This window comes from Ciconia boyciana, chromosome 1 (genome assembly GCF_034638445.1).
Source record: "Ciconia boyciana chromosome 1, ASM3463844v1, whole genome shotgun sequence".
Classification (NCBI taxonomy): Eukaryota; Metazoa; Chordata; class Aves; order Ciconiiformes; family Ciconiidae; genus Ciconia; species Ciconia boyciana.
Window position 1 is genome coordinate 218,997,676 of NC_132934.1, and position 18,180 is coordinate 219,015,855.

The 18,180-nt window shown below is 49.4% G+C and overlaps 1 protein-coding gene across 1 annotated transcript in view; it reads right to left on the bottom strand.

Moving 5' to 3' along the window:
• The window catches only part of SLCO2B1 (solute carrier organic anion transporter family member 2B1), a 60,041-nt gene that overhangs the window by 15,605 nt on the left and 26,256 nt on the right, over positions 1–18,180 (bottom strand). The window contains exons 6-8 of the mRNA XM_072855530.1: positions 17,828–17,926; positions 15,149–15,279; positions 2,947–3,055 (exon numbers count right to left, since the gene is read on the bottom strand). Coding sequence (XP_072711631.1) covers positions 2,947–3,055; positions 15,149–15,279; positions 17,828–17,926 — 339 coding nt within the window. The remainder of the gene's footprint in view (positions 1–2,946; positions 3,056–15,148; positions 15,280–17,827; positions 17,927–18,180) is intronic.

The following is an 18,180-nucleotide window of genomic DNA, read 5'->3' on the forward strand; positions in this document are numbered from 1 at the left end:
CTGCTCAAGGAGCAGCCTCAAGCGCTTTGCTGAATCACAGCCTAACCAGGCAGTGTCTTTCTCACCTGGAGTTTCCCCCAGGCTTGGGGCAGGCTTGGAGCAAGAGCTGCATTTTCCCCACCTGTCAGTGCCAAGGGAAAGCTGTCCCTGTTCCCTCCAGCTGACAGGCAAAGGGACATTTCTCAACAGGAGACGTTGCCTTCCTCCTGGGTGAAGCATTCCTGGTCCCAGGTTGAGTTTGCAGCCGGTGTGGGTGGCCTGCATGAAAGTACGAGGCCAGTTTGCAAAATACTTTGCAAAAAACACCAGCGATGAGCCAACTCCAAGTGTTGACTCAATTGACTCCAAGCCCAAGTGCTTTGTTTGGGCAGACCCAACACCGACGGTGCGAAGCACCTCCTAACTGAAAGTGATGAAGATCTGCAGATGAGCCCAATAAAAAAGCACAGCCCTCATCTCCAGGCCCATTTTTCAACCTATTTGCTGTATTCAAACACCTCAATCAGAGAGGGGACTTTGTCTTACGAAGGATGCAGGAGGAACAGGACTGAAATTTCATAAGGAAAAATGGGAGATCTTGTGCAGTCCTTGCTTGATCCAATCCCTGCTGGCATCCTCATGCTTTCCTTCATCCCACCTTAACAGGGTGAACCCATAGCCATCAATGTTGGGCAGGCCTGGGGCTGCCTATCCCAGGGACAGCACCAAAGTACCAGGCAGCTCAGGGAGGGGGACCATCTGTAAAAGCTCCCCTTGAGATGCAGATGGACCAGCAAGCAGATGAGGTCCAATCCACTTTTTGCCAATAGCCATCTCCAGCATAAGGCTTAGCCCCTTGCCCATAAAACTAATATTTGCAGTGAAAAGCTGTGAGCATAAGACTGAATTAACATACAGGTGGCTATTTCTCTTAGAAGATATTACAGGAATCTGCTTTGTGTCATTTCTGCTGGTGGACTGGCACTGCCCATCTCCTAAATGCCCATCTCCTGCCTTTCTGCAGAGTGGGCTCCTGCTCCCCACGCTGCGTGCAGAGATGCCAGATGCAATCAGAAAAACCAAGGAGGTACAACTCAAAGATCTCACAGCATAACCCCATCAGTTCCAGCCCTCTGAGACCAGCAAAGCGGGACCCCTCTCCTTCAGGAGCCAGGTCATCCTTTTGTACTGGGATATGGTGTAAAAAGGGCTCGCTATGAACGTGGCACAGGGACCAGACTGTCCTACCCCATTTCTCCACCACGTGTGTTTCATTCTGTCTCTCTTTTTAAACAACAGAAGGTATAAAATAACAGTGATTCAGGCTGGAAAATCTCCAAACGCTGTTTTCATAAACTATCGTGTAGAAAAGAAGAGTAAAAATAGAGAGGAAAGAATGCTTGGTGACAGAAAGAAGAAACAAAATAAGAAGGAGAATCACAAAATGGGAGGTAAAAATTGTCTTTCTAGTGACCCATAGATGAGCTAGCACTGAAGTTTTTAGACTTCAACCAAATTTCCCCATCTAACCATCACACACTAGCTACCATCCAGTTTTTAAAAATCTTTAAAAAGATTTTTCTATTAGAAATCCCAGTGACTTCAGCAAGATTGCTCTCCTGACAAAAATTACAGACACTTAATTTTTTTCAGGACTGGGCTTTAGGGGATAAATTCTCAGAAATAATGAATTTAGTAGCACAGCTCCTGCAGCCCTGACAACAGCAACCCTGATGCAAGCCCTGAGCCAAACCTGCAGCTCGAGCAGAGGTAAGATATTTCCTTCTCTCTTCACTCAGGAGCAGGGAGCTCATTTTTATTCATTTTTCAGAGGCAAAAAGCAGAGTGTCGGTGTGAAAATCCCATGTGAGTGCTATAAATCTGTTCCCGTGCAATCGCTTCCATCACACAGGTTTTCTAAATGACAGTGCAACAAGGTCAGCGGAGAATAAACCCCCAACTTGCTCCTCTAATTTAGCATGAGGCTAGCGAGCAAACGGTGCAACTAGCAGAATAAAAGCCTGCCCACGCTTGTCTGGCTGTGCCTGCCCTGCACTGACCTTAATAAAACAGAGAATTTCCAATAAATTAAAGGGATAATATTCAGGAAATATGGAGGAAGCTGACACAGATTGACTTCAGAGGATCACTTTTCTTAAGTAACTGCCAAAGCGCAGAGTATTTCCTTCAAAAAAAACAACCCTGAGAGGAGCCTCCACAGACTAAAGCCCAGCTGATTCCCTTCAGCACAAAGCCTACTCATTTCTAAACAAGCTAATTGCACAGGATTAAGATCACCCTGTACAAACATCCATCCAATTTTAATTCCCAGACCCTGGCTCCAGGCAGCACCAGCCATCCTCGGTGGGACAGGGAGGGCAGCCTGGCTCAGATATTGTCACCAGCCTTGGAAGAGGAGGTCTGAGGAGGCTTTTGGGGATGAAGAGCTGCCAGTGCTGCTGGGGGTCTGATTCCTGCTATGACCTGAGAGCTGAGCAGTAGCAACTGGATGCACTTAAGCTGCAAAACCCCTCTAACTGGGGGGCTCTTCCCCTTCCCATGGCTCTGCTCCAGGCTCACAGCTTGCACCCCTCTTTCCTGCCTGGCTTTGGGCTCTGATGAGGTTTTGGCCTCCATTTCCCACTGCCCAGATGAGCCATAAAGCCATGCAACGTTGAGAGCTACCAACCCCAAATACTTTGATCAGCATGAGGTGGAGCAGGGTAGTCTGGATGTCATGGCAAGCATCTGCTATGAGCAGACCAAGAAGAGATCCGCAGCTCTAATTAAACTCAACAGAACGCCTAAGTTGCATCTTGAGGGCTTACCTCAGAGTTAGGCTGAGCACAGGGATGGAACGTCCCTTTTTCTTACCAGCATTGCAACCTGCTCGTTGCCAGGACGGATGTTTGTTGTGCAAGCAGAGAAACCCTGTCCAAGTGGGAGGCGGGGGATGCACACACTTACGTTTGATGAACTCGGTTAGAGAGAGGTTTTGCACGTGTTCGGATCTCGACCTGAGCTGTCTGAACACATTCTCGCTCTTCTTGCTGTTGCTCTCCTTCCCACTCACCACCTGGGGACAGACGAGAGGCTGTCACTGCACCGACCATGCCAAAGTTTCCACTGAACTTGCTTTTTCTCTCCCAAATCATGACAGACAGCAGCCCATGCTTCTTGCAGATGGAGTTTGCAAGGTTTCTGGGCTTGGCCAGCACTGTTCATGTCCAGCGTGGAATGTGTGGCTGCTGCCGGGCAGGCATCCTCCTGCCCACGGCTGCTGCTCTGTGCCCACACCGTTGGGTTTCCCATGGGGCTAAGAGCATCCGATGGGGCTAAGAGCCAGCTTCCCCGCCTTTCCCAACAGTAATGAATCACACTTCATAAATATTTTTATATTTATATATGTACATTATATATAATTGTATATTATTATTATATATCGTATATTATTGTATATTATTATTGTAATATTGTATATTATATATGTATATTTGTATATATATATTTATTATATGTACCCAGGCCATTACCCAGGTACAGCACATGGTGTGCTCAGCTCACGTGAATATGGAAATTCAGGAGGTGTAAGCCTTTGCACCGGGAAAGATGGACACCCTTAGGGAGGTGCTTTTCTTCCCCAGAGGGTCTGTTTTGCCCCTGTGTGTGGGGCAAACGGGCACAGGAACCCGAGGAGCAATGCAGCTAGACCTCCACCCAACGCAGCTTTGGACACTGGTTTTGGATGGAGGATGAGCACTTTCCCTGTGTCTCCGTGTGTACCGTAACAAGCTGCGGTGCAGGTGCCTTTGCCCCTGTTACCAGCAAGGAGAGCAAGGCCACAACTGTAGGAGGAAAAGATCCAGGCAAGGAGGGGGTTTGGGATGGAGGCAAAATATTTTCCACCTCCCGCGCCGAGAGGTGCCGACCCAGAGCCACCCGGAGCAGGGCCATACCGGGGAGTACGGGGAGCAGCCACAGACCCTCACCTCTCCCAGCCCCTTACCACTCTTCTCCTGCTCCTGGAAACCCCAGCTGAATTCTAGCAGCTCCTACTCTTTTTAGTGCTTCTAATTTTTTTTAGCCACATCTTTCCCACTGAACAGCAGCAGTATGGAAGAGACATCCTCTCCCACCCTGGTCCACGGACAGATCCTGCAGCTCCCCCCCCTTATTCCTTCTCTCTTCAGGGGAACAACATTTTGCAGCTGGAGGTCAGATGGGTCTGGGTGTCTCTGCTTAATTTAAGCCTCAGATGGTGCTTACAGCTCTGCAGGACGTTAATCCAGGCGCTGGCAGGATCTGTGCCCCGGGTATCACGTTGCCACTGCTCACAAGCAAAGAGGTGCTGGCAGAAGAGGAGAAGTGTAAGATGGAGAGCTTGGATCATCTAAGGTCCATCCTGGCCTCATTAGGAGATGACTGCATGTCCGAGGCAAGTGTCCAACATCCCATTAGCAAGCGGGAGGCCAAGGGAGGGGAGGATTTCTTGGATGTGCATTGGATCCCTTGCTCTGCAGGCTTTTAGGGGAATCACTGGATGGAGGGCATTAATTAGATTAGATACGCTACTATACATGTGTAATAGCAGAAAGTGTTCAGCAGGAGTGCGGTTTTCACAGAAAACCACAGCGTATTTTTAGCCAGAAGGACAGAGTCAGCAGCCCCGTCTCTAACATCCCACATCAGCTCAGCAACGGTGCTGTTGCAACTCTCAACACAAATCTAATCTGAGTCAGACAAATTAGTTCATTCAACAGAAATTAGATGTTCTTAATTCACAGAAAGAACTGGACAGCTCTTCGGCCAAAATGATCTCTTTTCCTTTGAAACTGAGACTGATTATTAAACATCGGAGAAGTCAAAATGTCCCGTGCTGCGAATGCCACATTCCCTTTTTGAAGAGCCTCTACAAGGCAAAAGCAATAAAATTCCTTTCATGGTTTTTATTAGTAGAGCTCGGATTAATACATTTTTCAAATGCAAAGATAAAATCCAGCTTCCTTTCACTTTTCAATTAGGTTACAGGGTCTCTTCTCTCAGCTCTAGAACTGCAGTGTTTTCCAAAAATACATTCAAGCTGTTACTGACTGTGGCTTTCTCAGCTTCCAGCTGTTTGTATTTCAGAGACATAACAGTCTGCTGGGCACTGTCTCCACATCCAAAAAAAAAGAAAAAAAAGCCCCAAATCCCTCCAGATTCCCCAGTCTGGGATGCCTCTGCATGAGCATGACCCTTGCGAGTGGGACATTTCTGTCACATCTGCTGGCTTAGCACCCGCCCGAGGAGCAGCTGCTGTCTGCACATGGGGCAAAGCCCTCGAGGAGGAGGAAAACTCCTCTCCCCATGCTGGCTTGGCCCCACGATATATTTTTTTGCTGCCTGAAAGGATCAGGAAGTGCATTCCTCTGGGATGGAGCAGGCACGTTCACACTCCGGGGAAACAAGCTGCGGAGGGACCGGCACAAATCCTGCTTGCTTGCTGCGGGAAGGGAGACGAACAGTGCTGGCTCTGCTGTCGGAGACGCTCAAGCCCTGCCAATGATGCTGTGCTCCTGCCACAGGGGATTTTAGCATTATTCAGAGCGGGTGATTTGGCGAGCCGGCATCAGTAGGTGCAATAACACGCGCTGGTTGCTCAGCACTGCTGCAGCATCATGCCAGGGAAAAACAAACGAATGTGGGAAATGTCTTGCAAAATGCCCCCATGCTTGGATTTTTCAGGATGATTCCTTAAAGGACTCTGTTTCCTGGTGCGTGTCCACTGCTGAATGGGCTCTCGTTGCATCTCATGTTTTTGCAACTGGATTTTATCTATCACCGTCACTTCTAGCCTTGCAGGGGAATGGAGGAGGCAGACAGGCTTTTGAGGAGGGAGGACGAAGCTCCTCCACGCTTTGCATTAGGAAGAGCATCCCTAACCTGTCCTTGACCTGGGGAAAGCCCCCGTTTCCCTGCACGGACATGAATAAATCAGGTATGACTGAGCAGGGCTGAGACCTGGACTTGGTTTGCAGGAAAGGCAAATGAAGGCAGCCTACCTGCGAGCCAGGCTTCTGCTTTCACCTGCCTGGTATTGCACCTGCGAGAAGGGCAGCCAGAGGTGCTGGCAGTCTGGTTTTATTCAAATACACCACTGGAAAAAGGGATAAATGACCTGCTCTGTGACAGAGAGGTTTTCCTTGCTTAATTTGAGGCTTCTGCAGAGTTTCCCTCTGGCTGTGCAGAACTTGGCGCTCCCGGCTCAGCAAAAAATAAGGTCAGAGAAGCTCTTTTCATACTAAACAAACAAAATGTAAAACCTCATAGCTTGAAAAATAATTATTTTCCTCCTGACAAGGTCGTGCTCCCTACAAACACTTCATTATACCTCTTCCAGCAAGTGTGGGTCCCACGAGGGACCCTATTTCCTAGAGTGTTAAAATAACTAGCCAACAGGCACCTTGCTCACGTGAAATGGGATTATTATTTTTAGCCGCCGTTTTCGCCTGTCTTTAAAGCTCCCTGGGGAAAATCTGAACGTAGAGACCAGCCCATTCCTGTAACATGCCAGTGGCACCACCACGCCCTGCCACTTGCCCCCCAGTTGCTCCCCAGATAATGCCCTGTATTTCTAGATTGCCTTTGCTGGTGCTTTAGGAGCTTTAATGAGGCAGGCTCAGAGCATTGCAGCCCCAGGAGCAAAGGCTTCCAGACAAAGACTTAGATTTCCCTGTCCCCACTCTTTAACCTTTCCCCATTAACTGATAACCTAAATTGGAGCAGGCGTTTAAGAGAGTTCCTTGTCAGTTATTTTCATTTCAGCTTTTCGTGTGCACTGGAAGCACACCAGGTCACTGCTGAATAAACGTGGGAGGATTTGTATAAACGCAGGCAATCTGTCCTGAGACAGAAACTGGAGAAGTTATTTTTCACTTCCCCAGCACCGTTGCACAATGTCTCTGCCTGCACAGAAGGGTCAAGTTGCTGCCCCAGCACCATCCCACCACGCTGGACCTGGGATGTCCACTGGGACCCCTGGGGACAACCACAGACAGAGCTGTCAGCTGTTTGCACCCTGCAAATATGCTCCGCGGGTTGGGAAGTCCCCAGTGACCCCAACGAAGGGCAGAAGGCTCCTGGCAGGTTTGGGCATGCTGGTACAATCCCGTGATGTAGCTGAGAACAGCACCAGCATCCATGGGGCATCCTCAGGGCAGGGCAGGAGCAATCCCAGCTGCATTTTACCTGCAGGAGCTTCTCCTCGTCACAAACCTTCTGCTTTGTCACAAACCTTCTGTCCGGGCGTTGCCTGGACCTTGCCAAGCAATGCCACCTCCAGCAGGAACGGCGATGTCGAAGCATTTGAGATGGACATGTGTAGCCAGGACAAAAACACAGCTTTTTCGAGGTTTCTCCATGCTTGCAGCCCTCTCCTGCCACTGTGTACCAGGTGCTTTTTGGGATAAAACAAGTCGATCCAGTCTGCACGCTGTGGTCCTAAACTGGCCAGCTCCCCACGCCACAGCTTGAGGTACTGCCCAGACAGATGGGTTTTACCCTGGGAAATGGGAGGTGACTTCTTAGCCCTCTGCTCTGCCATGTACATGTCCTACAGGATGGAGCTGCATGTCCAGCTTGATGTTCCCCTCTTTCCCCATGTGCCTGCTCCAACTACCTGGCAGGGCAATTGAAAGTAAAATCTGGAGATATGGTACAGGTGACAGGGGACACATCCCCCACCGTCCCAGCAGAAAATCCCATCAGATGCACTTTGCTAGGCCACCACAGAGCTGTCACGTTTCTGCACACCCTGAGCACTCCCACAGCTCACGTCCCTCCAGCCTCACCATGAAACGCCCCCAGAAATCCACCTCCTCTGTTCTGCAAAGGATTTAATCTCCTAGCCTCTCCCAGCCTCTCCATCCCATCCCACAGGAGATGACCTTGCCCCTTCCAACTCCCCCATTAGCAATGCCAAGGAAGGAGTATGGTTCCATTCCACCCCATTTCTGCACTTCTCTCAGTTGAAATGCCACGTGTGAAGCTTTGCGATGAAGGACCCAACATGAAAGAAGCATCATCCTGCTCATCTCTTCTGACTGGCACCCACACGTCCCCCAGATGGATGGGTACCTTGGGTTAGGGACTGATGGATCAGCAGCAGCCTGTTCTCCCTCCTCAACAACACCAGCGATTAAATAAATAAAGGGAATGCAGTACATCTAATCTCTAGAGACCTGGGCAAAGCAGAACATGCAGCACCAAATGGGAAACTAGTAGCTAAACTGGCAAACATGAAAATTAGGAGAGTAAACACAACATGGCTAAATAGGAGAAACACAGCAAAGCATCCCAGAGGGATGTACTGAGCTGCTGGGAGGTGCTGGTGGCTTCCTTGGTGGTTTGGCAGAGAAGCCCCAGCTAATATTTTCAGGATAAAATTCAGTATAAAACCCTTGGCATAGCGAGAAGACGTGTACTACTTAATCTGCAGAGGAGAAGGAAGGTGGGAATTGACCGTACAGAGTGGGTTGGGACACCATATAGGAAAAACTAGGCAAGTAGAGGGCTGAAAAAACAGAAACCAAACCAAACTTAGTGCTAAGGGCACAGCCATGCACTTAGGGTTTAAAAATAATTTCTGCTGCACAGCTGGAAATGTTGGAAATGAGAGGAGGAGAATGACAAATAGCTCCAGGTCTATCTCTGCATAAGCATATGGTGCAGCCATGGAAGGAGTAAGTGAGGAAGAACCAAGAATGGGGTTTCCAGGAGAGCTTGAGGAGTGCAGACCCTGCTGCAACACCACTGGAGACCAGATCCAGGCTGGTGCAGCACCAGGAAAAAGAGCTTGGGGCTGGGATGGGTGAAGACCAGGGCTCCTGGGATGGGTGAAGACCAGGGCTCCTGGGATGGAGAAGCTCTCTGGCAGTGGAGGGCTATCTAGCCTCCCTCACCCAGCAAAAAGAAGGCTTTCTATAACCACACCAACAGGGCAATGAGTAGGAAAAAATATTTAACCAGGATTAGGGGCAGAATAACAAACTAAAGGCTAAAATATAGACTGGAGATTAGGCAAAGCTTTGCAACATGCAATAAGTTTCTGAAACCATCTACCGGTGAGGCCTGGGAGGAAAGCACTGATGAGATGGACTGATATCCAGAGAGGATTGCATGACAACAAACTGGAGCCACCAAGGCTTGGACACGACCGGGACACGTAGACCTGCTTCCCATAAAATCCATCTGAGCTTTCTCACGAGGTATCTGTTTGCAGATGACATGCTGACACTACAGGGGAGGCTTTGTCAGGGCGAGGAGGAAGTGTCACTCACCCCCTTTGTACGGTGTTTGGGAGATGTTTGGTTCTACGTGACTTTGGAGTGTCACAGAATGAAACCTGAACCGGGAGATAACTGGGTGTACAAGACAGATCTTGCACACGAGAAATGCTGAGCAAGGGCAATGCTCCTGTGATCTCGAGAGCACCTTTCCCCTTTTAAAACCCTTTTCACATCACCTGCGGAGCTGCAGGGACTGAGGAGGTTCTTTACCAGCTGCAATGCAACAGACGGTAAGCCTGCAAGACAGACAGACACTGTGCCTGAGCAAAACCATGGGGAAAGCCTTTAGCAGACAGAATACAACTGCCTGGGTTGGAACAGGATAACATCGCCAGCGACAGATGGTAAAGCACAAGCTAAACTCTGGCTACTCAGCAATTGGAAAATGCTCAAATGCTGTAGTTCCCCACAATCTGGGATACAACCTTGAGAAACGGTTCAGGCTCATGGAGGCAGGATTAAACTGGAATTATTGGGAAAAACACTCGTCTGGACTGGAAATAGTTCATCCAGTAACAGCCTCATCCTCTCATCCCCTGCCTGAGATCATGACAACTTTACAGCTTTGCTGTGATTGTCCCTGAATAGGATTATTCAGGATACTTTGGTGCTAGAAACTTACTGACAAGTTTCAAAGCAGAGGAATAAAAGTGCTCTGGGTCTGGAGTGATTGATTTATGAAAAAAGATCAAAAGAGTGAACTCTCATTATCATTATGTTAACATTAAGTGCACAAGTCATTCCAGGAACTTCAAAGAAAGAAGCTATAAAATAAAGGTAAAGCTGGAATGTGGTTGTAGAATAAATAATCTAGATCTGTCTCTGCTGATGGGAGGAGGCAAATAAGTCTCCAAATAGACAGAGGGCTGTGCTGTTATTCAGTGTTTGCTGGATGATGCCCATTAAGGAGGATGGTCCTTGGTCTGGAGAAACCACCAAGGGCTCAGATGAGTTGTACAGAGTGAGGCAGGAGAAAGAAAGGAAAATTAAGTCAGGGTGAGAATCAGAGAGGAGAAATATCACTTTGGGCAGCAAGAAGGACTGAGCCATGGGCCAGTCTTTGCTGCTGTGATCTCGTTTGGTGAGCTCTGCAGCAGGGAAACGTACCCACAGCTTGGTGTGGACACGTTATTCCCACAGGCAGCCTCATCACCTACTGACACGAGTGGTTCCAGGGATCTGCAGACAGCAAGTGGCACAAGGACAGCTTGGCCTGGAGCACCTGAAATTCCTTTTTGACCTCCAGAAATGAAGCCCACAGCTGGTGGTGCAGAAACATCTCAGCTTCTTCTGTGGACAGAGCAGATCTGTGCTTTTCCCATATGTTATTATGGCTGCCGTGCCTGGAGGTATTTGCTGTGGGTAAGATATTGTGCTGGGGCTTTACAAACATGGGGAAAAGCCCAGCTGATGCTTCAAGTACTGGCCGCTTGTGGTTGCTCTGCTGGTGCTTCGGACAGGCAGGAACACTGAAACTGAAAGCAGCCAAGGAAATGCCGACCGATTTTGAAGCTGTGTACACGGGAGACCCAAAGGTTATCACAATGTCCGTTCTTGCTGATCTGCTGGTCTGTAAAACCCTGTGCTGACCCCATCCCTCCCTTCCCCTCTGCAGTGTGTCAGGGATGGGGCTTTGTGCTGCAGAGCCCGGACAGGGAGCTAGATGATCCGGGAAGCCTGCCATATGAGGAAAGGCTGAGAGAACGGGGTTTGTTCAGCCTTGAGAAAAGAAGGCTTAGGGGAGACCTTATCACCACATTCCAGTATTTAAAGGGTGGCTACAAAGAAGATGGAGACTCCCTTTTTACAAGGAGTCACATGGAAAAGACGAGGGGTAATGGGTACAAGTTACTCCTGGGGAGATTCTGATTGGGCACAAGAGGAAAATTTTTCACAATGAGAACAACCAGCCATTGGAATAATTACCCAGGGAACTGCAGAATCACAGAATCGTTAGGTTGGAAAAGACCTTTAAGATCATTGAGTCCAACCGTAAACCCAACACTTCCAAGCCCACCACTGCACCATGTCCCTAAGCACCTCATCCACACGTCTGTTAAATACCTCCAGGGATGGCGACTCCACCACTTCCCTGGGCAGCCTGTGCCAGTGCTGGACAACCCTTTCAGTGAAGTAAAATTTCCTCATATCCAGTCTAAACCTCCCCTGGTGCAACTTGAGGCCATTTCCTCTTGTCCTATCACTTGTTACCTGGGAGAAGAGACCGACCCCACCTCCCTACACCCTCCTTTCAGGCAGCTGTAGAGCGCGATGAGGTCTCCCCTCAGCCTCCTTTTCTCCAGGCTAAACAACCCCAGTTCCCTCAGCCGCTCCCCATCAGCCTTGTGCTCCAGACCCTTCCCCAGCTCCGTTGCCCTTCTCTGGACACGCTCCAGCCCCTCCATGTCTCTCTTGGAGTGAGGGGCCCAACACTGAACCCAGCATTCGAGGTGCGGCCTCACCAGTGCCGAGTACAGGGGCACAATCACTGCCCTGCTCCTGCTGGCCACACTATTCCTGATACAAGCCAGGATGCCATTGGCCTTCTTGGCCACCTGGGCACACTGCTGGCTCATATTCACCTGGCTGTCAACCAACACCCCCAGGTCCTTTTCCTCCAGGCAGCTTTCCAGCCACTCTTCCCCAAGCCTGTAGCATTGCATGGGGTTGCTGTAGCCCAAGTGCAGGACCCAGCACTGAGCCTTGTTGAACCCCATACAATTGACCTCGGCCCATCGATCCAGCCTGGCCAGGTCCCTCTGCAGAGCCTTCCTCCCCTCCAGCAGATCAACACTCCCGCACAACTTGGTGTCATCTGCAAACTTACTGAGGGCGCACTCGATCCCTTCGTCCAGATCATTGATAAAGATATTAAACAAACAGGACTGGCCCCAGGAATTGGTGGATTCCCCAACATTGAACACTTTTAAGACTCGGCTGGACAGGTTACTGGGTCATCTTGTCTAGACCATGCTTTTGCCAAGAAAAGTTGGACCAGATGATCCTTGAGGTCCCTTCCAACCTGGTATTCTATGATTCTACAGCAGGGATCCCACCTTTCCTCATCGCGATGCCACATCTCCCCCTCTGCATCCCAAACCACAGCCAAGCACAAGAAGAAACAACAGCTTTGCTCTGTGCAGTGAGAGGAAACCTGGAAGCGACCCTAAAGCCATAACATGAGCCACCGCGGGTCTCACCTTACCGGGGAAGGGTGGCTGCTCCAGCTGGGGCAGAGGAAGGCAAAATTGGGGTCAATGCTTTACCAGCACTGAGCTTTGTGCCTGGAAACACACATTTCTTTCCTGCATTGTATTTCTTATCAACTCTACCCAGCCCTTCTACAGGGTTTTGCAATATATATCCCCGGCTGATGCTCTTTTGGAGGGGAACCATGTCTCTAACAAGCTCAATGGTGACTGCAGTAATTTGGTGGCCCTAGAGACGCTGCTGCCTCCAGCTCACTGGAGAGGAAAGGCAGCTGCCCTTCATGATGGAAAAGTGGTTGTGCTTACACCCTTAGCCGAACACTGATTTACTCCAAGGGCAAGCAAGAGAAAGTGATTTTTTTTTTTTTTCTGCTATACCTACATAAAATCACCCGTGATAATGCAGATTTCCTACAAAGCTTCAAGTGCTCCCGCAGCAGACAGGTGTTTTACCCAGAACAGCATCTGGCAAAATTTCTAAAGAGGCTTTTTTTTTTAAGCAGGGCTCCTTGCTGCTGCTGGCAGTGCTGATACCCCCATGGGATGGGCACGAGCTGTCTCGGCTGGCCCTGGCATCTCCCGTCCTGCAAGGGGGGGGCAGAATTTTGCCATCCCTTAGATTATTTTCCTATTATTCTTTTTTACTGTAAAGAGTTTCCAAAAGCTTTCTGGGGGAAATGGTAAAATGGAGAGAAATTCAGGAAGACCTAGGTTGCAAAGGGATAAATGGGTGCTCAGCCATGCAGAAGCATTCCCTACAGATATCAGCCAGTAGAGCCCGTGACATCCTCCTGCTGTTTCCCTAAATCAATATCCCACCAATCCTTCCTTAAACTCTTCAAAACTGATCAGACTGATCAGAGTGCAGCACTTGCAAAAAAGTACAGTTGTTTTAGTTGGAAGTACATTATTTTCTCTCAAGAGCCATTTATGAAATTAATATTCCCATCAGCCCTAATAAAGAACCTTTCTCCTAAGATGTAGTGTGCCACCCTTGCACACCGAGCAGGTTCTGCCAATATAGATCATCCGTAATGACTTTAAAGTGAACCAAGCTTCACAAGGATAAATCAGGCACATTGCATTCAGTATTGCCCTCATCCTGCAAAGTGCTGCGCAGTTTCCACCCCATTACCTCGCAGGACCGCAGCACCTTTGCGAACCTCACAGCATATATAACACAGGAGTAGATTATAGCCCCAGGAGTGTAACTGGTAAAACAGGTCATATTTTCCCAGGCAGGTGAAACCTAAATATCCCTAAGAATCACTCATTCCTGTGGAAATTCAGGCAGTGGCAGCAGAAATGAAGAATTATTCTGCACCAGACAGTGCATGGACTTGTTTAGACAAGAAAGTTTCGACACCGCCCCAAGGTAAAATATATGTGAAAGACACTTACACAGGCTAGAGTATGGCCAAGACATCGAGACGAGCGCAATTTCACCTACTAAGCGCGTCCGAGCAACTTCAATAACATTCAAAACCATAGCATGATGCGTCCTCTAAAAGAACAATTTGGTTTGTATTATTCCTCATGACACGCCGGTTGCCAGAAAACCGGGATCCGCAGCCAGCAAAGAGCTTGGGAAGCCTGCAAGCTGTTTCACATCTTGGCATGAGCACTGAAGCACTCAGGAGGGCTCCGGAGAAGTAAAAACCTGGTAGTTTTTACTCTGTACTTTGCTCTGGTAGTAAACACAGAGCAAAGCACTGTCCCACCAGTGGGCTCCAGCAAGCGCCTGGGACAAGCAGCCCCTGAGCAAAGTGCAGACAGGCAGACGTCGGTTTGGCTTGCAATAATGGGTCCAGGCGGCTAAAGGCTTTTCCCCTGCCAGTTATCTCTGAAGACTTTACAGAGCCAGGGTGTTTAGGGGCTGGAAAGTGTCTAAAATCCTTCTGGCCAGCAAAGAGGTCACAGTGAGAAGAGGTGGTGAGTGAAGCTGGATGCTGGAGCAGCAGCTAAGCCCCAGCCCCACGGACGGTGAGTGGTGAAAAGGGGCTTTTGCAGTGGAAACGAGACAAACCACGCTCCAGCCTCAGTATTTCAAACACCGCCAGGGTACAACCCACTTCTAAGGAAAGGCTCCTGATGCATTATTCATATTTCCTATGAACTGGGACTATTTCCTCATCAGGCACACATGGCTCCTCCTGAAGAGAAACAAGGGCCGTCAGCGCAGCATCTCCCACCAGCTCCCAAAAGAGATGCAGCAGAAGGAGCAGGGACCACTGCTTCCCTAGGGAAGGCAAGGAGTCCCACCTCCAGGTGAGCCAGGAGGGTGGCTGTCAGAAGGACCTCAATCCACATAGGGCTTGCCTGGTGCTATACATTCCTATGCAGAGGAATCAACACACAGGTGCTGTTTCAGTGCCCCAGCAAGGAAATTATCACTTCCATTAAGCTGCTTGCACCATGCTGGGTTTCACTAAGAGCCTCTGGCACGGGAGATGAGAGCAAACCACAGCTCACATCTGACTTTGGGATGCAGCTATAAACTGCACGACCACTTCCACAGTCGTGTTTCCCACGGAGGCAGCAGCTAATGCTGGCGGCAAAGGAGGAACGTGCGTATAAATGCATGAGGTATTTGTGTGCAATGCCAAAAGGGCAATCTGCAAGCACCTCTCCTACCTCTTTTGGCATTTCCTGTGGGAAGAAGAAATAAGGCACTGCAGACACGGCCACGAGACTGGCTGCAACCAGGAAACCAAGCCACCAGGCACCGACCCACCGCGGGTCTTTGTTCGTGAGCTGGACTTCGTCTGCAACACAAATGGAGAAATGGGCATTAAATCAAAGGTGAACGGAGGGACTCCAGTGCACCAAAGGGATGGTGATGGGTGGCCCCAGTCATCCCAGACATCAGCGTTCTTCAAGGTGGTGGCTCCCACCCTGGGGACAATCAGTTTTGAGGTCTGAGCAGCATTTGAACTTGACTCATCCCATGGTGCTAAATCACATTTCATTCTTCATTATCATCAGGGTGTCTAAAAACTCACTCAGCCCTTTGGATGGAGATAACTGGGACAGGGATGTCCTAGAGCTGGAAAGGCAGAGGAAAGCATCCCCATCACAGCTTTTTCAGAGAAGGGACACCCATGTTGTGAAAAAGCTCGGAAATACTCACTCAAGGGGATTAAGCCATGATGTCCGTCAAGACAGAAGGAAAAATACTTTCTTAAGGTTAAAATGGAGTTAACTCCAATTACCTTCCATCATCCAAGAGCACTGGTTTACTTTTTTACAGTCTGGCTACCCACACAAGGACCCCCCTGTTCACAGACTTGGACCCTGGAGCTCTGCCCACCAGTCTGGTCCATCAGCCACTGCCTGGTTTGCAGCTCAACCAACGGAAGCCGATCTTTGAAAATGCTTTAATAAGGATTATACCCCTTTCTCCTGACCACTTTCCTTCAGTTCACCCAGCCTCCTCTCTTGTCATCCTCAGGGCACTCTGCCAAAGATAACATTTTCTGTGGGGAGGGTACTTGGCATAAATAAAACCGGATATGCAGAAGCCAGAATGCAAATTCACAAGAGGGTGAGTCTGAACCAAGAAATATTTCTACAGTAAAAGGGGATACCTGTGGTTAGATAGCATTCGCGAGCAAGCCCAGGAAATGAGCCCTCCCAGAAACCTCTTCCTTAACTGTGAGTTTTAACACAAGTGAGCTGTTCTCACTGGGGGGGACGCAATTAAAACTGCAATCAGTTTACTGGATTTTGGTACGGTGGATACTGCCACATCTAATCTCCCATCTCTGGAAGTAACAAGTGATAGGCCAAAGAAATTTGATAATCTCCTCCCTGCACGGTGCATTTAGCAAATTGGGATTTTAAATCCCTTCCTGAACAAACACCAACAAGTTTTTTTCTAGGAAAACATGAGGTTAAATTAGATTTAGCATTAGGCAGCCACAGCTCGATAGCTTTCCCCAGTAGGCTGAAGACATCTTTAGGCTGAAGACAGCTCTAAACCTGGGTGTTCTCTAGTTCTGGCTACTCAGGCACATTTCTCATTCAACGTCCATCTGCAGAAGATGGCTTAGAAGAACTGAGCATCAGGGTGTGCAGGCAGACTGCAGACCCTAATCCCATTTCTTCATCCTTCAGAGGCAGATAAACCAAGACTCCAGACACCTCACCAAGGTTCACCCACTGAGGAGGATGGAAAGCTGCAGCAATAAGCTTGGAGGTCACCTGATAGGAGGAGGCAACGTCGAGACTAGAGTATGCTCTTGTGCTGCAAATATCATAAATGTATATATAGAGCGACAAAGTCCAGGTTAAAAAACGCCTGGTGAAGTCAGTGAGCAGGAATGAGCCGGAGGCACCGAGAAGGAGCCAAAGCTAATGCATCTGTAGTGTCAACAGCCGCTGCTCATCCAGCTCCAGCCCTGACGCTGTCTGGTCACCACCAAAGGAGCCTGCCCATCGTCCTTTTCCTCTAGTGAGGATACGCTGAGCTGTATAGCGTGTGTCTGCTCTGTTAATAACCAGGAAACAGCTTCTTGTTTTTCAGGCTGGGTTTTAAGAGCAGCCAAAAAGGAGACAACTACAAATGCTTTGATAGCGCGGCTCAGGAAGAGCTTTTAAAGGAAATCCTTTTCATGCTCCTCTTTTGCCCTACCCAGCATTTCTCTTCTACTTGTTTTCACCTTCGTCCCTTCCTACTCTTCCCTCTGCTTCTTCATGTCTCAGGGTCCTGGTACCCATTCTCCATTCTTTCTCTCTTACTTCTCCCCTCCATCTTTCTCTTTCATGTTTCTCTCTGGGTTTTGCTCATCCTTCCACATCCCCACTCTTCCCTGGTGCTGGCTGGCAGCAAAATGCTCCTGCTGCTGTTGCTGGCATGTGGCAGAAAATTCATAGAAGAATGAAAATCAGGTCTGCTCCAAAAGCACAATGCAGATGGGCATCCCTCTAACCAGACCTGGCAGCAGCCCAGGGGTGAAGGATCTCCAGGTCTTAAGGAGGAGAAAGCGACGATTGAAATATGGGATTCCAGCAGCCATGGGGCCAGGTTTAACCCTGCAGATGTGTGTGTGACACCGAGTCAGGTGGGAAGGACCCACTTATTTGGGCCATCCCACCCAGCACTCATGGGACCGGTCCCAAAGCATCCCCAGGAGATGGAAGTGATTTAACAGGGGAGATAGCAGGCAAAGGGAGCCAGCCCCTGCCCCGCAGGTTGCACCTTCATCCCTTGAGGGTCAGGATGCCCAGAGAGGGGCTGGACCACTGCTGGCTCAGTAAACGGGATGCAGGGTGAAGGGTGCCGGCCGGCTCTCCAAGGGCACGTTCACTCACCTCCGGTGACTTTGTCAATGTCGACGTAAAAACGCAGCATGGCAGAGCCCAGCATGAAGGCCACCCCTGGCCCGATGACGGTCACGGAGAACAAGATCCCTGCAGAGGGGCGAGAGCAGAGAGGGGCTCAGCCCTGCATGAAGGGACCAGGGGGGACAGGAGGTGCCTTGAGGCAGGACCACGCTGGACCAGGGTCCACCACATCTGCCTCCAGCACAGGCTATTTCCCTTGCAGCTTTCTTATGTCACACCTTTCAAAGGATAACAACCCCATGCTTTCCAGGCTCCCTTCACAGGAAAGGTTTTGCAAAACTCAGACCTTTCCTGCCACTTTTCTTCGGCCTCCTAGAAAG